The 22536-nt window shown below is 40.4% G+C and overlaps 1 protein-coding gene across 1 annotated transcript in view; it reads left to right on the top strand.

The window, feature by feature from the left end:
- KIFC1 (kinesin family member C1) overlaps positions 1–22536 on the top strand; it is a gene marked incomplete at its 5' end in the record, with an annotated part of 30573 nt that overhangs the window by 5272 nt on the left and 2765 nt on the right. Inside the window, 9 exons of the mRNA XM_033084098.1 lie at positions 1132–1309; positions 2612–2779; positions 5073–5201; positions 8516–8632; positions 10155–10331; positions 10408–10575; positions 12107–12245; positions 16167–16306; positions 18188–18261. Of these exons, the coding sequence (XP_032939989.1) occupies positions 1132–1309; positions 2612–2779; positions 5073–5201; positions 8516–8632; positions 10155–10331; positions 10408–10575; positions 12107–12245; positions 16167–16306; positions 18188–18261 (1290 nt within the window). The remainder of the gene's footprint in view (positions 1–1131; positions 1310–2611; positions 2780–5072; positions 5202–8515; positions 8633–10154; positions 10332–10407; positions 10576–12106; positions 12246–16166; positions 16307–18187; positions 18262–22536) is intronic.

Below are 22536 nucleotides of genomic sequence, written 5' to 3'. Positions count from 1 at the left end.
AATCCATCAAAACTGCCCCAAAATTCATCCAGAGTCACATAATCCATCACAGTTATCCAAGATGCATCCAAAGTGCCCCAGAATCCTGAAAAACTGCCCCAAAATCCACTTAAAATCCACTTAAAACTGTTCCAAATCCATCAAAAATTACCAAAATCATGAAAAACTGCCCCCAAATTCCATTAAATGCCCCAAAATCCTGAAAAACTGCCCCAAGTCCAGTTAAAATCCACTTTAAAGTGCCCCAAATGCCTCTCAGTCCTCCTGTGGAGGGAGCAGGGATGCTGAGAAAGCAGCCTCAGCCTCAGTGGGGTAAAAAAAACCAAAATCCACCAAAAACCTCAAAGATCTGCCCTGATCTGCCTTAAAACCTTTCTAAAAAAATTCCTCAATCCTTAAAATCCCTCAGAATGTGAGTTTTCCTCTCAGCATCCTCTGAAAGCTTCTCTAAAAGCTTTCAAGGTCCTTAAATCCCCCAAAAATTCCCTGAACCATTCAGAAAACTCCTGAATTTTCCCTGAATCACTCCAAACCTCCTCACAGTCCCCAAAATTCCCTGAAATTTCCCTGGATTACTCCAAAAGCTGCTTGAGAGCCCCAAAATTCCCTCAGAAACCTCCTGAAAACCCCCCAAATTTCCATGAATTACCCCAAACCTGCTCAAAATCCCCCAAAATTCCCTCAGAAACCTCCTGCAAACCCCCCAAATTTTCATGAATTACCCCAAAACCCCTCAAGATCCCCCAAATTCCCTCAGAACCCTCCTGAAAACCCCCCAAATTTCCATGAATTACCCCAAAAACCCTCAAGATCACCAAAATTCCCTCAGAACCCTTCTGAAAACCCCTCAATTTTCATGAATTACCCCAAAACCCCTCAAGATCCTCCAAATTACCTCAGAACCCTCCTGAAACCTCCCAAATTTCCATGAATTACCCCAAAACCCCTCAAGATCACCAAAATTCCCTCAGAACCCTTCTGAAAACCCCCCAAATTTCCATTAATTACCTCGGACCTCCCTCAGAACCCTCCTGCAAACCCCCCAAATCTCCCCAGAGCCCCCCAAATCCCCTCAGGACCCCCTCACCCTCCCCAAGACCCCCCGTTCTGAGGGGATTTTCCATCCCTCAGCTCCCTGGAGTCGGAGGTGTCGCGGTTCCGCGCGGAGCTGCAGCAGAGCCAGGGCCTGGTGCAGGCGCTGCAGGCCGAGAAACTGCGGCTGCAGGCTGAGGAGGAGCAGCGGCGGCAGGAGCGCGACCAGGCCCGGGGCCAGGCACAGGCCGTGCTGGAGCAGCTGGAGAACACTGAGGTGAGTTCGGAGATCCCTGAGGAAATGGGAGTTTGGAGCTGTTTTGGTGTTCTCTGGTTTGGGATCCGTTGGGGGGCAAAAAATGGCGGGAGGATGTGAGGGGGAAATGCAACCCAAAAATGGTGGGGAATGTGAGGGGAAAATCCACCCCAAAAATGGCGGGAGGTTGTGAGGGGAAATCCAATCCAAAAATGGCGGGAGGTTGTGAGGGGAAATCCAATCCAAAAATGGCGGGAGGTTGTGAGGGGAAATCCAATCCAAAAATGGCGGGAAGATCTGATGGGGAAATCCACCCCAAAAAGGGTGAAAAAATGAGGGGAAAATGCAGCCCAGAAATGGAGGGAACATGAGGGAGAAATGCAGCCCAAAAAGGGCGGGAGGCCGTGAGGGAGAAGTCCAATCCAAAAATGGTGGGAACATGAGGGGGAAATCCAACCCAAAAATGGCAGGAAGCTGTGAGGGGGAAATGCAGCCCTAAAATGGAGGGAGACTGTGAGCGGGAAATCCAATCCAAAAATGGAGGGAACATGAGGGTGAAATCCACTCCAAAAATTGAGGGAATATAAGGGGGAAATCCACCTCAAAAAGGGCAGGAAGATGAGGGGAAAATCCACACCAAAAATGACAGGAGGCTGTGAGGGAGAAATCCACTCCAAAAATGGCGGGAAGATCTGAGGGGGAAATCCACCCTAAAAAGGGTGAAATAATGAGGGGGAAACCCACCCCAAAAATGGAGGGAACATGAGGGGGAAATGCAGCCCAAAAATGACGGGAGGCTGTGAGGGGTAAATCCATCCCAAAAATAGAGGGAAACTGTGAGGGGGAAATGCAGCCCAAAAATGTCGGGAAGATCTGAGGGGGAAATCCAATCCAAAAAGGGTGAAAAATTGAGGGGGAAATCCATCCCAAAAATGGAGGGAAGATGTGAGGGGAAATGCACCCCAAAAATGGCGGGAGGCCGTGAGGGGGAAATCTGCCTCAAAAATGGCAGGAAGTTGTGAGGGGGAAATGCAGCCCAAAAATGGCGGGAACATGAGGGGGAAATCCACCCCAAAAAGGGTGGGAAGCTGTGAGGGGGAAATCCACCCCAAAAATGGAGGGAGACTGTGAGGGGGAAATCCATCCCAAAAATGGCGGGAAGGTGTGAGGGGGAAATGCAGCCCAAAAATGGCAGGAGGCTGTGAGGGGAGTGAGGGAGCCGTGAGGGAGCGGGCGGGGCCCTGAGGGCTCGCTGCATTCCTGCCGCTCCATTTCTTAAAATCTCCCTAAATTTTGCATTTCTGCTCTGCATTTGTGGCGCAGGCCCGGCTGCAGCAGGCGCAGCAGCAGCTGCAGCAGCAGCTGGAGCAGCTGGCGGCGCTGCGGGAGCTGGAGGCGTCGCAGCGGGCGCTGCTGGCCGAGCACGAGGAGCGCATCCACCTGCTGGAGATGGAGCGGCGCCGCCTGCACAACGACATCCAGGAGCTCAGGGTAGGCCCGGACCCCCTTCTTGGGGGGTTTTTGGGGAATGGCTGAGTGTTCTGTGTGAGGGGAGAATCCAGGACTGCCCCTGAGGGGTGAATCCCCTTTTTTGGGATTTTTTTAGGGAAGTATCCAAGTGTTCTGTCTGAGGGGAGACCCCCAGTTCCTGAGGGGGAAGAGGCCCCAGGACTGGCCCCCAAGGCTGAATACCATTTTTTGGGTTTTTTTCAGGAAAATATCTGGGTGTTCTGTGTGAGGGGAGACTCCAGGACTGTCCCTGAGGGGTGAATCCCAAATTTTGTGGGGCCTTTTCAGGAAAAAATATGTGTGTTCTTTATGAGGGGAAACTCCCAGTTCCTGAGGTGGAAGGGACCCCAGGACTGCCCCTGAGGGTTGAATCCCATTTTTTGTTTTTTTTTCTGGGAAACATCCTTGTGTTCTGTGTCAAAACTCCTGAGGGAGGAGACCCCTGATGGATGAATCTCATTTTTGTGGGGATTTTTCAGGAAAAAATCTGTGTGTTCTTCATGAGGGGAGACCCCCAGTTCCTGAGGGGGAGGAGACCCCAGGACTGTCCCTGAGGGATGAATCCCCTTTTTTTGGTTTTTTCAGGGAAATGTCTGAGTGTTCTGTGTGAGGGGAGACTCCAGGACTGCCCCTGAGGGGTGAATCCAAATTTTTGGGGGTTTTTTTAGGGAAATATTCAAGTGTTCTGTGTCAGAGCTCCTGAGGAGACCCTGATGGATGAATCCCATTTTTAGGGTGTTCCACATCCCAATCCCATTTTTTTTCCTTTCCCAGTGGAACATCTGTATGTTCCACATCCTAACCCCATTTTTTCCTTTCCCAGGGCAGTGTTCCACATCCCAATCCCATTATTTTATTTTATTTCCAGAGGAATGTTCCATATCCCAATCCCATTATTTTATTTTATTTTATTTTATTTTATTTTATTTTATTTTATTTATTTATTTTATTCCATTCCCAGGGGAACATCCGCGTGTTCCATGTCCCAACCCCATTATTTATTTTATTTTAATTTCATTTCATTTCATTTCATTTAACTTAATTTTGATTTATTTTATTTTATTATTTTTATTTTTATTCCAGGGTAAGATCCGGGTGTTCCATGTCCCAACCACATGATTTAATTTATTTTAATTTAATTTAATTTAAATTTATTTTATTTTATTTTTTAATTTTATTTTATTTTATTTTATTTTATTCTATTTGTTTTATTCCATCCCAGGGTAACATCCGTGTGTTCCATGTCCCAATCCCATTATTTTATTTTATTTTATTTTATTTTATTTTATTTTATTTTATTTTATTTCTCATTCCAGGGGAACATCCCTGTGTTTCACATCCCAACCCCATTATTTCATGTCATTTTAATTTAATTTAATTTAATTTAATTTAATTTAATTTAATTTTATTTTATTTTATTTTATTTTATTTTATTTTACTTTATTTTATTTATTCCCAGGGGAACATCCGCGTGTTCCACGTCCCAACCCCATTATTTAATTTAATTTTATTTTATTTTATTTTATTTTATTTTATTTTATTTATTTATTTTATTCCATTCCCAGGGGAACATCCGCGTGTTCCATGTCCCAACCCCATTATTTCATTTTATTTTAATTTAATTTAATTTAATTTAACTTTATTTTATTTTATTTTATTTGAGTTTATTTTATTTTCTTTTATTTGAGCTTATTTTATTTTATTTTATTTTATTTTATTTCATTTTATTTTATTTATTTTATTGCATTCCCAGGGTAACATCCCTGTGTTCCACATCCCAACCCCATTATCTTGTTTTTTATTTAATTTTGTATTTTATTTTATTTTATTTTATTTTATTTTATTTTATTTTATTTTATTTTATTTTATTTTATTTTATTTTATTTCTCATCCCAGGAGATCATCTGGTGTTCCACATCCCAATCCCATTATTTAATTTAATTTAATTTAATGTAATTGAATGTAATTTAATTTAATTTATTTTATTTTATTTTATTTTATTTTATTTTATTTTATTTTATTTTATTATTTTTATCCCAGGGTAACATCCGCGTGTTCCATGTCCCAACCCCATTATTTCATTTTATTTTAATTTAATTTAATCTAATTTAATTTAGCTTAATTTAATTTATTTTATTTTATTTTATTATTTTTATCCCAGGGTAACATCCGTGTGTTCCACGTCCCAACCCCATTATTTAACTTAATTTAATTTAGTTTAATTTAACTTTATTTAATTTTATTTATTTTATTTTATATTTTATTTCTATCGCAGGGTAACATCCGGGTGTTCTGCCGCGTGCGGCCGCTGCTGCCCGAGGAGCGCGAGCGCCAGCGGGGGCTGCCCCACCTGCACTTCCCTGCGCAGGAACCGCGGAGCCTGGTGCTCACCCGGCCTGATGATGTCAGTGATCCCAAAATATCCCCGATTCCTAAAATATCCCTGCACCCAAAATATCCCTGATTGATTCCTGAAATATCCCTGATTCCTGAAATATCTCTGATTCCTGAAATATCCCTGCCCCAAATATCCCTGATTCCTGAAATATCCCTGCGCAGGAGCCACAGAGCCTGGTGCTGACACGGCCTGATGATGTCAGTGATCCCAAATATCCCTGATTGATTCCCTAAAAATCCCTGCCCCAAATATCCCTGATTCCTGAAATATCCCTGCGCAGGAACCGCGGAGCCTGGTGCTGACACGGCCTGATGATGTCAGTGATCCAGAATATTCCTGATTCCTGAATATTCCTGATTTCCAAATCCCTGATTCCTGAAATCCCTGATTCCTAAAATATCCCTGATTCCTGAAATATCCCTGATTCCTGAAATATCCCTGCGCAGGAACCGCGGAGCCTGGTGCTCACCCGGCCTGGTGATGTCAGTGATCCCAAATATCCTTGATTCCTGAATATCCCTGCTAAAAACATCCCTGATTGATTCCTGAAATATTCCTGCTTCCCAAATCCCTGATTCCTGAAATATCCCTGATTCTCAAATCCTTGGTTCCTGAAATATCCCTGATTCCTGAAAATCCCTGCTCCCAAATATCCCTGATTGCTGAAATATCCCTGCTCCCAAAAATCCCTGATTCCTAAAATCTCTGATTCCTGCATATCCCTGATTCCAAACTCCCTGATTCCTGAAATATTCCTGATTCCTAAAAATCCCTGCTCCCAAATATCCTTGATTCCTAAAATCCCTGATTCCTGAATATTCCTGCCCCAAATATCCCTGATTCCTAAATCCCTGATTCCTGAAATATCCCTGCCCAGGAACCTGGTGCTCACCCAGCCTGGTGATGTCAGTGATCCAAAATATCCCTCATTCCTGAAATATTCCTGATTCCCTAAAAATCCCTGATTCCTAAAATCCCTGATTCTTAAATATCCCTGATTCCTGAATATCTCTGCTTCCTGAAATATCTCTGATTCCTGCAATATCTCTGATTCCCTAAAAATCCTTGATTCCTGAAATCCCTGATTCCTAAAATCTCTGATTCCTGAATATCCCTGATTTCTAAAATCCCTGATTCCTGAAATATCCCTGCTCCCAAAAATCCCTGATTCCTAAAATCTCTGATTCCTGAATATCCCTGATTCCAAACTCCCTGATTCCTGAAATATTCCTGATTCCTAAAAATCCCCGCTCCCAAATATCCTTGATTCCTAAAATCCCTGATTCCTGAATATTCCTGCCCCAAATATCCCTGATTCCTAAATCCCTGATTCCTGAAATATCCCTGCCCAGGAGCCTGGTGCTCACCCAGCCTGGTGATGTCAGTGATCCAAAATATCCCTCATTCCTGAAATATTCCTGATTCCCTAAAAATCCCTGATTCCTAAATATCCCTGATTCCTAAAATCCTTGATTCTTAAATATCCCTGATTCCTGAAATATCTCTGATTCCTGAATATCTCTGATTCCAAACTCCCTGATTCCTGAAATATCCCTGATTCCCAAAATATCCCTGCTCCCAAATCCCTGATTCCTGAAATATCCCTGCTCCCAAAAATCCCTGATTCCTAAAATCTGATTCCTGAATATCCCTGATTCCTGAAATATCCCTGATTCCAAACTCCCTGATTCCTGAAATATTCCTGATTCCTAAAAATCCCTGCTCCCAAATATCCTTGATTCCTAAAATCCCTGATTCCTGAATATTCCTGCCCCAAATATCCCTGATTCCTAAATCCCTGATTCCTGAAATATCCCTGCCCAGGAACCTGGTGCTCACCCAGCCTGGTGATGTCAGTGATCCAAAATATCCCTCATTCCTGAAATATTCCTGATTCCCTAAAAATCCCTGATTCCTAAATATCCCTGATTCCTAAAATCCTTGATTCTTAAATATCCCTGATTCCTGAATATCTCTGATTCCTGAAATATCTCTGATTCCCTAAAAATCCTTGATTCCTGAAATCCCTGATTCCTAAAATCTCTGATTCCTGAAATATCCCTGATTCCTAAAATCCCTGCTCCCAAATCCCTGATTCCTGAAATATCCCTGCTCCCAAAAATCCCTGATTCCTAAAATCTCTGATTCCTGAATATCCCTGATTCCTGAAATATCCCTGATTCCAAACTCCCTGATTCCTGAAATATTCCTGATTCCTAAAAATCCCTGATTCCTGAATATTCCTGCTCCCAAAAATCCCTGATTCCTAAAAATCCCTGATTCCCAAATATCCCTGATTCCTGAATATCCCTGCTAACAAAATTCCTGATTGATTCCTGAAATATCCCTGCTCCTAAAATCCCTGATTCCTAAAATATCCAGTGTGTTCAGCCTCAGAAATCCCTGATTCCCAAAAATCCCTGATTCTCCAAAATCCCAGACTCCTAAAAATCCCTGATTCCTAAAACATCCAGGGTGTCCAGCCTCAAAAATCCCTGATTCCCAAAATATCCCTCTTTTCCATCCTCAAAATTGGCATTTTTTTCTCTTCAAAAATGGCTTTAATTGCCTCAAAAATGGCTTTTGTCCCTCAAAAATCCCTGATTCCACAAAAATCCTTGTTTGCCACGCTCAAAAATCCCTGATTTCCCAAAGATTCCTGCTTTTCATCCTCAAAAATCTCTGATGTCCCAAAAATCCCTGATTTCCCCTCTCAAAAATGGCCTTTTTCCCCTCAAAAATGGCTTTTTTTTCCTCAAAAATCCCTTTTTTCACCTCTCAAAAACTTCCTTAATTCTCTAAAAACTGGCATTTTTCCCTCAAAAATCCCTCCTTCCCCAAAAATCCCTTTTTTCCATCTTCAAAAATCCCTGAATCCTCAAAAATTCCTGTTTTTCACCCTCAAAAATCCCCTTTTTCCCCTCAAAAATCCCCTTTTTCCTTCAAAAATCACATTTTCCCCTCAAAAACTCCCTTGATTCCCTCAAAAATCCCCATTTCCCAAAATACCCTTTTTTTCCTCTCTCAAAAACAATTCCTCAATTCTTTCACAAACCCCTGATTTCCCAAAATTTCCACTTTTCCCTCCTAAAATTGGTGTTTTCCTCCCAAACCTGACTTTTCCCTCTTGAAAAAAGTGATTTTTTAAATTTTAATTTATTTTTTTGGCTGGAAAATCGCTGTTTTACCCCCAAAATATTAAAAAAAAAAAAAATTTCCTCCCCAAATCCCCCCAAAATCTCCTTTTCCCAGCCCTGTTTTGTGTCACAATTCCTGTTATTTTATTTTTTTTCCCCAAATTGTGTTTTTTTGCCCCAAAGTCTCAGGTGGGGCGGGAGCGGCGCGCGGAGCTGCGCTACGACTTCAGCTTCGACAGAGTCTTCCCCCCTGGGGCCTCCCAGCAGGAAATCTTCCAGGAGATCCAGCTGCTGGTCCAGGTCTGTGCCAAAAAATATCCAAAATGTTCCAAAATATCAAAAAATCCCAAAAATTCCACCCAAAATCCCTGAAATTCCACCCAAAATCTCCAAAATTCCACCCAAAAACCCCAAAATTCCAGACAAAATCCCCCAAATTCCACCTAAAAATCCCAAATTCCACCAAAAATCCCTCCAAATTACATTCTGAATCCCCAAAATTCCACCTAAAAACTCCAAAATTCCACCCAAAATCCCCAAATTTGCACCTAAAAACCCCAAATTCCACCCAAAATCCCAAATCCAATCCCAAATCTCCAATCCCCAATCTAAATCCCATCCCAAATCCCCAACCCAAAATCCATTCCCCAAACCCCAAATCTCAATCCCAAACCCTAAACAACCCAATCCCACATCCAATCCCAAATCCCCCAAACCCCAAATAATCCCAAATCCCCAATTCCAGTCAGCCCTGGACGGGTACCCCGTGTGCATCTTCACCTTCCCCAGTCCCAATCCCAAATACAATCCCAAATCTCATTTCAAATCCCAAACCCAAATCCCCAATCCCAATCCCCAGTAATCCCAATCCCGTTCCAGTCAGCCCTGGATGGGTACCCTGTGTGCATCTTCCCCAGTCCCAAACCACAAATGATCCCAAGCCCAAATAATCCCAATGCCAACCCCAAACCCAAATCCCCAATTCCAGTCAGCCCTGGACGGGTACACCATGTGCATCTTCACCTTCCCAATCCCAAATCCTCCATATCCCCAATCCCAAACCCCCAATCCCAAATCCCCCAAAATAGCCAATCCCAACCCCCAAAATCCCCAATCACAAATCCCCAAAATCCCAAATAATCCCACTCCAGTCAGCCCTGGACGGGTACCCCGTGTGCATCTTCCCCAATCCCAAATCCTCCAAATCCCCAATCCCAAATCCCAAATCCTCCAAATCCCCAATCCCAAATCCCAAATCCTCCAAATCCCAAATCCTCCAAATCCCCAATCCCAAATCCCAAACCCCCAATAATCCCATATAATCCCATATAAACCCATATAATCCCACTCCAGTCAGCCCTGGACGGGTACCCCGTGTGCATCTTCGCCTTCCCCAATCCCAAATCCCAAATCCAATCCCAAATAACCCAAATAACCCCAATAATCCCAATCCCAATCCTATTTCAGTCAACCCTGGACGGGTACCCCATGTGCATCCCAATCCCAAACCCCAAATCCAATCCCAAATAACCCCAAATAATCCCAAATTCCCCCATTTCAGTCAGCCCTGGACGGGTACCCTGTGTGCATCCCAATCCCAAATAATCCCAAATACACCCAATAATCCCATATAATCCCACTCCAGTCAGCCCTGGACGGGTACCCCGTGTGCATCCTCACATTCCCCAATCCCAAACCCCAAATCCAATCCCAAATAATCCCATATAATCCCACTTCAGTCAGCCCTGGATGGGTACCTGGTGTGCATCCCAATCCCAAATAACCCCAATAACCCCAAATAATCCCAAATCCCCAATTGCAGTCAGCCCTGGACGGGTACCCCGTGTGCATCTTCGCCTACGGCCAGACGGGCAGCGGGAAGACGTTCACCATGGAGGGCCCGGAGCCGCCGGCGGCGCCGGAATCGCGCGGGATGATCCCGCGGGCCGTGCGCCACCTGTTCCTGGGCGCGCGCGACCTGGCGGGCAAGGGCTGGCAGGTACCCCCCGAACCCCCCCTGCTCCCCCCCCCAGCCCCTTTTTGGGCTGGATTTGGGGGATTTTAGGTGCCGCTAGTACCGCTTCTCCGCCAGCTTCCTGGAGATTTACAACGAGGCGCTGCGGGATCTGCTGCTGGCCAAGGGCGAGCGCGGCTCCGAGCTGGAGATCCGGCGGCTGGCGCCCGGCAGCGACGAGCTGCACGTGCCCAACCTCACCTGGGTGCCCGTGGAGAGCGAGGAGCAGGTGGGGACACCTGGAATTGGGGGAGGTTTGGGGGTTTTAGGGCAAAATTTGGGGATTTTAGGGGAAAATTTGGCAATTTTATGTGGAAATTTGGGGATTTTAGGTGAAAATTTGGAGGGTTTAGGTGGAAATTTGGGGGTTTTAGAGGAAAATTGGGGCTTTAGAGTGGAAATTTGGGGATTTTAGGTGAAAGTTGGGAGGTTTTAGGGGAAAATTTGGGGGTTTTAGAGGGGGTTTGGGGATTTTAGGTGGAAATTTGAGGATTTTAGGGGGAAATTTGGTGGTTTTAGGGTGGAATTTGGGGATTTTAGGGGAAAATTTGAGGATTTTGGGGGGAAATTTGGCTGGTTTAGGGCAAAATTCGGGGGTTTTAGAGGGAATAATTGGGGTTTTGGGGGGAAATTTGGGGATTTTAGGGGGAGATTTGAGGGGTTTTAGGTGAAAATTTAGGGATTTTTAGGGGGCTATTTGGGGATTTTAGGGGAAAATTTGGGAATTTTTTGGGGAAATTTAGGGATGTTACATGAAAATTTGAGGATTTTAGGGCAAAATTTGGGGGTTGTAGGTAAAAATTTGGGGGTTTTTAGGAGAAAATTTGGGGGTTTTAGGGGGAGATTTGGGGATTTTAGGGGGGAATTTGGGGGTTTTAGCTGAAAATTGGGAGGTTTTAGGGGAAAATTTGAGGATTTTTAGGTGAAAATTTGGGGGTTTTAGGGGGAAATTGGGGGATTTTAGGTGAAAATGTGGGGATTTTAGGGGAAGGCTTGGGGGTTTTATGTGAAAATTTGGGGATTTTACATGGAAATTTGGAGATTTTAGGTGAAAATTTGTGTTTTAGGTGGGAATTTGAGAGTTTAGGGGGAAATTAGGGGGGTTTAGGGGGAAATATGGTGGTTTTAGGGTGGAATTTGGGGATTTTAGGTGAAAATTTCAGAGTTTTACAGGGAAATTTGGGGGTTTAGGGGGGAATTTGGGGGTTTTAGATGAAAATTTGGGTATGTTTCATGGAAATTTGAGGATTTTAGGTGAAAATTTGGGTTTTAGGCGGAAATTTGAGGGTTTAGGGCGAAATTTGGGAATATTTAGGGGAAATTTGGGGATTTTAGGGGGAGATTTGTGGATTTAGGGGTGATTTGGGGATTTTAGGGGAAGGTTTGGGGGTTTTAGGTGAAAATTTGGGGATTTTTAGGGGACTATTTGGAGATTTTAGGGGAAAATTTGGGGGTTTTAGGGGGAAAATTTGGGAATTTTTGGGGGAAATTTAGGGATGTTACATGAAAATTTGGGAATTTTAGGGGAAGGTTTGGGGCTTTTAGGTGAAAATTTGGGGGTTTGAGGTGAAAATTTGGAACTTGTAGGGCAAAATTTGGGGATTTTAGGGGGAAATTTGAGGATTTTTTCCCCTTTTTTCCCCCATTTTTTCTCCTTTTTTCCCCATTTTTTCCCCATTTCCCCCCATTTTCTCCCCCTTTCTCCCCATTTTCCCCCTTTCCCTCCCTTTTTTTTCTCATTTCCCCCCATTTCCCCCCAGGTGCTGGAGCTGCTGCTCCGGGCGAGCTCCCAGCGCTCGGTGGCTCGGACGGGGCTGAACGAGCGCAGCTCCCGCTCGCACTCCGTGTTCCAGCTGAGGATCCAGGGGGAGCACGGGGCCAGGGACCTGCGCTGTGCCTGTGAGACATCCCAAAAATATCCTAAAATATCATAAATGTACCCAAAAATGTCATAAATGTACCCAAAAATATCATAAATGTAACCTAAAGTATCCCAGAGTCACCCCAAAATATCCTAAATGTACCTCAAAGTAACATAAATGTACCCCAGAATATCCTAAATGTACCTAAAATATCCTAAATGTGTCCTAAAGTATCCTAAAATATCCCAAATGTACCCCAAAGTATCCCAAATGTACCCTAAAATATCCTAAATGTAACCTAAAATATCCCAAAATATCTTAAATGTACCCAAAGTATCCTAAATGTACCCTAAAATATCCTAAAATATCCTAAATGTGCCCTAAAATATCCCAAAATATACTAAATGTATCCTAAATGTACCCTAAAATATCCTGAAATATCATAAATGTGCCCCAAAAATATCCCAAGGTCACACCAAAATATCCCAGTCACCCTGAAATATCCTAAATGTACTCTAAAGTATCATAAATGTAACCTAAAGTATCCTAAAATATCCTAAAACATCCTAAAATATTCTAAATGTACCCTAAAATATCCCAAATGTACTCTAAAATATCCTAAATATATCCCAAAGTATCCTAAGTGTAACCTAAAATATTATAAATGTACCCTAAAATATCCCAGAGTCACCCTGAAATATCCCAAAATATCCTAAATGTATCCTAAAAATGTCCCAGAGTCACCCTAAAACATCCCAAATGTACCCTAAAATATCATAAATGTGCCCAAAATATCCTGAATGTACCCTAAAATATCCTGAAATATCACAAATGTACCCAAAATATAAATGTGCCCCAAAAATATCCCAGGGTCACCCCAAAAATATCTCAAATGTACCCAAAATGTATCCTAAAATGACCCAAAAGTACCCAAAATATCCTAAATGTGCCCTAAAATATCCCAGAGTCACCCCAAAAATATCATAAATGTACCCTAAATGTACTCTAAAATATCCTAAATTTACCCTAAAATATCCTAAATGTACCCTAAAATATCCCAGAGTCACCCCAAAAATATCATAAATGTACCCTAAATGTACTCTAAAATATCCTAAATTTACCCTAAAATATCCTAAATGTACCCAAAATATCCTAAATATGCCCTAAAATATCCTAAATGTATCCTAAATGTACCCTAAAATATCCTAAATGTATCCTAAAATATCCTAAAATATCCTAAATGTATCCTAAAATATCCCTAAATATTCTAAATGTACCCAAAAATATCCCAGGGTCACACCAAAATATCCCAGAGTCACCCTAAAATATCTTAAATGTAACCTAAAATATTCTAAATGTACTCTAAAATATCCCTAAATATCCTAAATATATCCCATAGTATCCTGAGGGTACCCTAAAATATCCTAAATGTATCCTAAATGTACCCTAAAATACCCCAAAATATCCTAAATGTACCCTAAAATATCTCAAATGTACTCTAAAATATCTGAAATGTGCCCCAAAACATCTCTAAAATGGACCCCAAATATCCCAAAATTACCCCAAATATCCCATTTTTCCCCATTTCCCCCCAATTTCCCCACTTTTCCCCCATTTTTCCCCAATTTCTCCCCATTTTTCCCATTTTTCCCCAATTTTCCCCCATTCTTTCCCCAATTTTCCCCCATTCTTTCCCAAATTTTCCCAATTTTCCCATCTCTCCCCATTCTCTCTCATTTTTCTCCAATTTCCCCCATTTTCTCCCCATTGTTCCCCAATTTTTTCCCAATTTCTCCCCATTCCCCCCATTGTTCCCCAATTTCCTTCCCATTCTTTCCCTTTTTCTCCCATTCTTTTCCCATTTTTCCCCCATTTTTCCCAATTTCCCCCATTTTTCCTCCATTTCCCCCCCATTTTTCCCATTTTTTTCCCAATTTTCCCCATTTCCATCCCCATTTTTCCCAATTTCCCCCCATTTTCCCCATTCTTTCCCCCATTTCCCCCATCATTTTTCCCAATTTTTCCCCCCAATTCCCCCATTCTCTCCCCATTTTCCCCAATTTCCCATTTCCCCACTTTTCCCAATTTCCCATTTTCCCCAATTTTCTCCAATTTTCCCCCATTTCCCTCCCATTCTTTCCCCTTTTCTCCCATTCCTTCCCCCAATTCTTTCCCATTTCCCCCAATTTTCCCCATTTACCCATTTCTCCTCATTTTTCCCCAATTTTTCCCATTTTCCCCCCAATTCCCCACCAATTCCCCCTATTTTCCCCAAATTTTTCCCAATTTCCCATTTTTCCTCCATTTCTCCCCCGTTTTTTCCCATTTTTTTCCCAATTTCCCCATTTTATCCCCATTTTCCCAATTTTTCCCCCAATTTTTCCCATTTTCTCCCCCATTTCCCATTTTTCTCCCCAATTATCCCAAAATTTTCCCAATTTCCCCCATTTTTCCTCCATTTCCCCCCCATTTTTCCCATTTTTCCCCATTTTTCCCCATTTTACCCCAATTTTTCCCAATTTTTCCCCATTTTTTCCCAGTTTCCCCCATTTTTCTCCCATTTTTCCTCCCATTTCCCCCATTCTTCCCCCTTTTCTCCCCAATTTTCCCATTTTCTCCCCATTTCCCCCCAAATTCCCCCATTTCTCCCCATTCTCTCCCATTTTTTCCCAATTTCCCCCATTTGTCCTGTTTTCCCCTCAACTTCCTCCATTTTCTCCCCCATTTCCCCATTTTTATCCCAAATTTCCCCAAATTTTCCCCCAGTTTTTCCCAATTTCCCCCCATTTTTCCTCCATTTCCCCCCAATTTTTCCCATTTCTTACCAATTTCCCCCCATTCTCTCCCCAATTTTTCCCATTTTCCCCCATTTTCCCCATTCTTTTTCCCATTTTTCCCAATTTCCCCCCATTTTTCCCCCTATTTTTCCCATTTCTCCCCAATTTCCCCCAATTTCCCCATTCTTCTCCCCATTCTCTCTCCATTTTTCCCAATTTTTCCCAATTTCCCATAATTTTTCCCCCATTTTTCCTCCATTTCCCCCCCATTTTTCCCATTTTTCCCAATTTTCCCCCATTCTCTCCCATTTTTCCCCATTTCTCCCCCAATTTCCCCTACTTTTCCCCCATTTTTCCCAATTTTTCCCAATTTTTCCCAATTTTTCCCAATTTCCCCCATTTCCCCCCATTTTTTTCCCAATTTTTCCCATTTTTCCCCCATTCTCCCCATTCTTCTCCCCATTTTTTCCCAAAATTTTCCCAATTTCCCCCCATTTATCCCCCAATTTTTCCCAATATTCCCCCATTTTCCCATTATTACCCCCATTTTCTCCCCATTCCCCCCCCATTTCCCCCCAATCCCCCCCATTTTTCCCAATTTTTCCCAAATTTTCCCCACATTTTCTCCTCATTTCCCCCCAATTTTTCCCAATTTCCCCCCATTTCCCCCATTCTTCCCCCCAAATTCCCCAAATTTTTACCAATTTCCCATTTTCCCCCCATTTTCCCCATTTCCATCCCATTTTCCCCCCATTTTTCCCATTTTTCCCCAATTTCCCCCATTTTCTCCCCATTTTTCCCCCATTCTCTCCCATTTTTTCCCCAATTTCCCCCATTTTTCCTCTATTTCCCCCCCATTTTCCCCATTTCCCCCCATTTATTTCCCAATTTCCCCCATTTCTCCCCAATTATCCCAAATTTCCCCAATTTTATCCCAAATTTTTCCCAATTTCCCCCAATTTTTCCTCAATTTCCCCCATTTTTCTCCCATTTTTCCTCCCATTTTCCCCATTCTCTTCCCAATTTCCTCCATTTTTCCCAATTTTTCCCAATTTCCCATCATTTTTCCCCCATTTTTCCTCCATTTCCCCCATTTTTCCCAATTTTTCCCCAATTTCCCCCCAATTTCCCCATTTTTTCCCAAATTTTTCCCCAATTTCCCATTTTTTCCCATTTCCCAGCCTCGCTGACCCTGGTGGACCTGGCGGGTTCGGAGCGATTGGAGAAGTCGGGCTCGGTGGGGAACCGGCTCAGGGAGACCCAGAGCATCAACTCCAGCCTGAGCGCCCTGGGGCTGGTCATCAGCGCCCTCTGCAACAAGGTTTGGGGGAAAAAATCCCAAATTTGGGGTTTTTATAGGGTTTTATTGGGGTTTTATAGGGTTTTATTGGGTTTATTGGGGTTTATTGGGGTTTATTGGGGTTTGAGAATGGGGATTGGGATCATCGATCAACTCCAGCCTGAGCGCCCTGGGGCTGGGATCAGCGCCTTCTGCAACAAGGTTTGGGGCAAAAATCCCAAATTTGGGGTTTATGGGGTTTTTATAGGATTTTATTGGGGTTTGTTGGGTTTATTGGGGTTTTATAGGGATTTTAATGGGATTTAATGGGGTTTTTATGGGATTTTATGAGATTTTAGTGGGATTTTTGTGGTAATTTTCATGGAATTTTAATGGAATTTGTATAGGATTTAATGGGATTTTTATGGGATTTTATGGGATTTTATGGGGGTTTCATGGGACTTTTATAGGATTTTTATGGAGTTTTTAGGGGAATTTTTATGGGATTTTTAGAGGATTTTCATGGGATTTTAGGGGATTTTTACAGGACTTTATGGGATTGTAATGAGATTTTAATGGACTTTTAATAGGAATTTTAATGGGATTTTTATAGGATTTTTAGAAGATTTTATGGGTTTTTTGTGGGCGTTGTTATGAGATATGGGATTATGAGATATTTTTAGGGGTTTTTTTGGATTTTATGGGATTTTGGTGGGATTTTTATGGGATTTTTATGAGATTTTAATGGGAATTTTTATAGCTTTTTATGGGATTTTAGTGGGATTTTATGGGATTTTAATGGGACTTTAATGGGATTTTAATGGGTGTTTAGTTGATTTTATGGGGTTTTAATGGGATTTTAGGGGATTTTATGGGCTTTTACGGGGATTTTTATGGAATTTTTAATGGGATTTAAATGGGATTTTACAGGATTTTTATGGGATTTTTATGAGATTTTAGGGGATTTTAATTGGATTTTTGGGGATTTTTTAATGGGATTTTTACAGGATTTTGTGGGATTTTAGTAGGATTATTAATGGGATTTTAATGGGAATTTAATGGGATTTTTATGAGATTGTATGGGATTTTAATGAGATTTTAGAGGATGTTTAGGGGATTTTAATTGGATTTTTATGGGAATTTTTTTGGGTTTTTTGGGGGTTTTATGGGATTGTATGGGATTTTTTGGGAGTTTTTACGGGAGTTTATGGGAATTTTATGGTAATTTTTATGGGATTTTTACAGGATTTTATTGTATTTTTATGGTAATTTAAATGGGATTTCAATGGGATTTTTATTGGATTTTATGGGATTTTTAGGGGATTTTGATGGAATTTTTATGGGAATTTTCATGGGATTTTATGGAATTTTAATGGGGTTTTTATAGGATTTTATGGGATTTTTATGGGGTTACTTCGGGATTTTAACGGGATTTTGTGGGATTTTATGGGATTTTTACAGGAGTTTATGGGAGTTTTTAGGGGATTTTTATAGGATTTTATGGGATTTTTATTGGGATTTGTGGGGTTTGGGAATGGGGAATGGGATGGAAATGGGAAAATGGGAACTGGGGGGAAATGGGATAAAAATGGGAAAATAGGGTGAGAAAAATGGGAAAAAATATGATTAAAAAAATGGGGAAATAGGGAGGAAAAAATGAGATAAAAATGGGGAAATTAAGGGGGAAAAATGGGATAAAAAATGAGAAAAATGGGAAATTAAGGTGGAAAAAATGGGATAAAAATGGGAATTAGGGAGGGAAAAATTAGATTAAAAATGGGATAAAAATGGGAAATTAGAGGAGGAAAAATGGGATAAAAATATGATAAAAAATGGGGAAATAGGGAGGAAAAATGAGATAAAAAATGGAAATTAAGGGGGAAAAATGGGATAAAAATGAGATAAATTCCCCAAATGGTTCAGGAGCCGCACGTGCCGTACAGGAACAGCAAACTGACTTTTCTGCTTCAAAACTGCCTGGGAGGGCATGCAAAAGTGTGAGTAAAAAACCCCAAAAATCCCAAAATGTGCAACCCAGAATTCCAAAAAATCAAAAAAAAATCCAACCCAAATTCCCCAAAAAAATCAAACCAGAATTTCCAAAAATCCCCAAAAAATCCAACCCAAAATAAAAAAAAATCTGTCCAGAATTCCCAAAAAATCTAACCAAAATTCCAGAAATCCAACCAGCATTCCCAAAAAAATTCAACCCAAAATCAAAAAAAATCCACCCAAAATCCCAAACATTCCAACCAGAATTCCCAAAAATCCAACCAGATTTCTTAAAAAAAATCCAACCCAAAATTCCAAAACAAATCCAACCAGAATTCTTTAAAATCCACCCAAAATTTTTAAACAAATCTGCCCAAAATTCCTAAAAAATCCACCCAAAAATCCCCAAAAATCCAACCAGAATTCCCCAAAAATTCAACCCAAAATTCAAAAAAATTCAACCTAAAATTCTAAAAAAATCCAATCAGGATTTCCAAAAAATCTGACACAAAATCCCCAAATAAGTACAATCCAAAATTTAAAAAAATCCACCTAAAATTTAAAAACATCACCCAAAATTCCCAAAAAAATCCACCCAAAATCCAAAAAAATCCAACCCAAAATTCCCAAAAAATCCAGCCCAAAATTCCTAAAAAATCAAACCAAAAATTAAAAAGCCCAACCAGAATTCTTAAAAAAATCTAACCCAAAATCCCAAAAAATCCAACCAGAATTCCCAAAAAAATCCAACCAAAATCCAAAAAAATCCAACCAAAATTCCAAAGATTCCAACCAGAATTCCCAAAAAATCCACCCCAAAATCCCAAAACCCATCCCACCCCAAACTGACTTTTCTGCTTCAAAACTGCCTGGGGGGACATGCAAAAGTGTGAGTAAAAATCAAAATATTCACCCAAAATCCAGCCAAAATCCACCCAAAAATCCACCCACAATTCCCAAAAAATCCAACATAAAATCCAAAAAAATCCAACCAAAATCCCAGAATAATCCACCCCAAAATCCCAAATTCCCCAAAAAAATCCAACCTGAATTCCCAAAAATCCCAAACAAATCCACCCAAAATTCCCAAAAATTCCAACCACAATTCCCAAAAAAATCCAAGCCAAAATCCAAAAAAATCTGAACAGGATTCTTAAAAAAAATTCAACCCAAATTCACAAAACATCCAACCCAAAAATCCCAAAAAATGCAACCCAAAATTCCAATAATCCAACCAGAATTCCCAAAAAATCCAACCCAAAATCCCCAAGAAAATCCACTCCAAAATTTAAAAAAAATCCAACCAAAATTCCAAAAATTGCAACTAGAATTCTTTTTAAAAATCCAACCAGAATTCTTAAAAAAATACAACTCAAAATCCAAAAAAAATCCAACCCAAAATCCCAAAAATTCCAACCAGGATTCTTAAAAAAATCCAACCAAAATAAAAAAAATCCAACCACAATTCCCAAAAAATCCAAATCCAAAATCCCAAAAAATCAGACCAGAATTTCCAAAAATCCCCCAAAAAATTCGACCAAAATTTAAAAAAAAAATCCACTCCAAACTCCCATAAATTCCAACCAGAATTCCCAAAATATCCAACCCAAAATTCCTAAAAAATCGAATCAAAAATAAAAAAATTCCAACCAGGATTCTTAAAAAAAAATTCAACCCAAAATTCAAAAAAATCCAAATCCAAAATCCCAAAAATCCAACCAGAATTCTTAAAAAATCCGCCCAAAATTAAAAAAAAACTGCTCAAAATTCCTAAAAAATCCAACTCAAAATCCCCAAAAAATTCATCCAAAATTCCCCAAAAATCCACCCAAATTAAAAAAAAATCCAATCCAAATTCCCAAAAAAACTTCAACCAAAATTGTAAAAAATCCAACCCAAAATCCAAAAAATCCAACCAGAATTCCCCAAAAAATCCACCCAAAATTCCAAAAAAATCCACCACAAAATCCAAAAAATCCAACCCCAATTCTTAAAAAAATCCAATCCAAAATCCAAAAAAACTCACCTAAAATTTAAAAAAAAATCCAACCAGAATTCCCAAAAAATCCAACCCAAGATCCCAAAAAATCCAACCAAAATTCAAAAAATTCCAACTGGAATTATTTTAAAAATCCAACTCAAAAAAAATCCAACCAGAATTTCCCAAAAATTCCAAACCAAAATCCAAAAAAATCCAACCTCGATTCCCAAAAAATCCAAATCCAAAATGCCAAAAACTCACACCAGGATTTCCAAAAAATCCGACCCAAAATGCCAAAATTCCAACCAAAATTCCCAAAAAAATCCTACCAAAATTCAAAAAAAATGTGATCCAAAATCCCAAAAAATCCAACCCAAAATTTAAAAAAAATCCAACCAGAATTCCCAAAAAATCCAACCCAAAATTCCTAAAAGATTGAATCAAAAATAAAAAAATCCAACCAGGATTCTTAAAAAAAATTCAACCCAAAATTCCCAAAAAATCCAACCCAAAATCCCAAAAACACTCCACCCAAAATTTCAAAATAATCCAACCAGAATTCCCAAAAAAACCACCCAAAATTCCAAAAAATCCACCCAAAATCCCCCAAAAAATCAAACCAGAATTGCCAAAATTCCCAAAAAGTCCAACCCAAATTCCAAAAAAAATCCAACTAAAATTACAAAAAAATCCAACCCCAAAATCCCAAAAAATCCAATCATTATTCCCAAAAAATCCACTCAAAAATCCCTAAAAATCCACCCAAAAATCCCAAAAAATCCAACCCAAAATCCCAAAAAATCCAATCATTATTCCCAAAAAATGCACCCAAAAATCCCAAAAAAATCCACCCAAAAATCCAAAAAAATCAAACCAAAAAGGAAAAAAATCAAACCAAAAATCCCAAAAAATCCACCCAAAAATCCCAAAAAAATCCAACCCAAAATCCAAAAAAGTCCACCCAAAAATCCCAAAAAAATCCAACCCAAAATCCCAAAAAATCCAATCATTATTCACAAAAAATCCACCCAAAAATCCCTAAAACTAAACCCAAAATCCAAAAAAATCCACCCAAAAATCCCAAAAAAATCCAACCCAAAATCCCAAAATTTCCCCCAAAAATCCCAAAAAATCCAACCCAAAATCCCAAAAAAATCCAATCATTATTCCCAAAAAATCCACCCAAAATCCTTAAAAATCCACCCAAAAATCCAAAAAATCCAACCCAAAATCCCCCAAAAAATCAAACCAGAATTGCCAAAATTCCCAAAAAAAATCCAACCCAAAATCCCAAAAAATCCAATCATTATTCCCAAAAAATACACCCAAAAATCCCCAAAAAATCCACCCAAAATCCAAAAAAGCCACCCAAAAATCCCAAAAAAATCCAACCCAAAATCCAAAAATTCCCCAAAAAATTCCCCCCTAAACCCCCTGAGAACCCCAAAAATCCCCAAATTTCCCTCAACTCCCAAATCTCTGAACCCTCCAAAAAAATCCCCAAATCCCCTCTGAACCCCAAAATTTCCCCTAAATCCTCTCTAAACCCCAAAAGTTCCCCCAAATCTTCTCTGAACCCCAAAAATTTTCTCTTTCAACCCCAAAATTTCCCTTCTGAACCCCAAAAATTCCCCCAAATTCCCCCTAAATCCACTCCAAACCCCAAAAATTTCCTCTCTAAACCCCAAAAATTCCCCCAAAAATTTCCCCCAAATCCCTCAAATGCCCCCAAATCCCCTTTGAACCCCAAAATTTCACCCCTAAATTCCCCCAAATCCTCTCTGAACCCCAAAATTTCCCCTAAATCCTCTCTAAATCTCAAAAGTTCCCCCAAATCTTCTCTGAACCCCAAAAAATTTCTCTTTCAACCCCAAAATTTTCTCTCTGAACCCCAAAAATTTTCCAAATTTCCCCTAAATTCTCTCTGAACCCCAAAATTTCCCCTCTAAACCCCAAAAATTCCCCTCTGAACCCCAAAAATTCCCATAAATCTTCTCTGATCCCCCAAAATTTCCACTCTGAACCCCAAAATTCCTCCCCAAATCCCCTCTGAACCCCAAATTCCCCAAAAATTTCCCCCAAATCCCTCAAATTCCCCTAAATCTTCTCTGAACCCCAAAAATTTCCTCTCTCAACCCCCAAAATTCTCCCCAAAACCCCAGAATTTCTCCTCTAAATCCAGGAATTTTGGGATTTTTTGGGGGGGATTTTTGGGGGATTTTTTTGGGTGTTTGGGGGATTTTTTTGGTGTTCTGGGGGATTTTTTGGGGTGGGATTTTTGGGGGATTTTTCCATTTTT

This window comes from Catharus ustulatus, chromosome 36, assembly GCF_009819885.2.
Source record: "Catharus ustulatus isolate bCatUst1 chromosome 36, bCatUst1.pri.v2, whole genome shotgun sequence".
Taxonomy (NCBI): Eukaryota; Metazoa; Chordata; class Aves; order Passeriformes; family Turdidae; genus Catharus; species Catharus ustulatus.
This window is presented reverse-complemented; position numbering and strand designations above follow the sequence as displayed.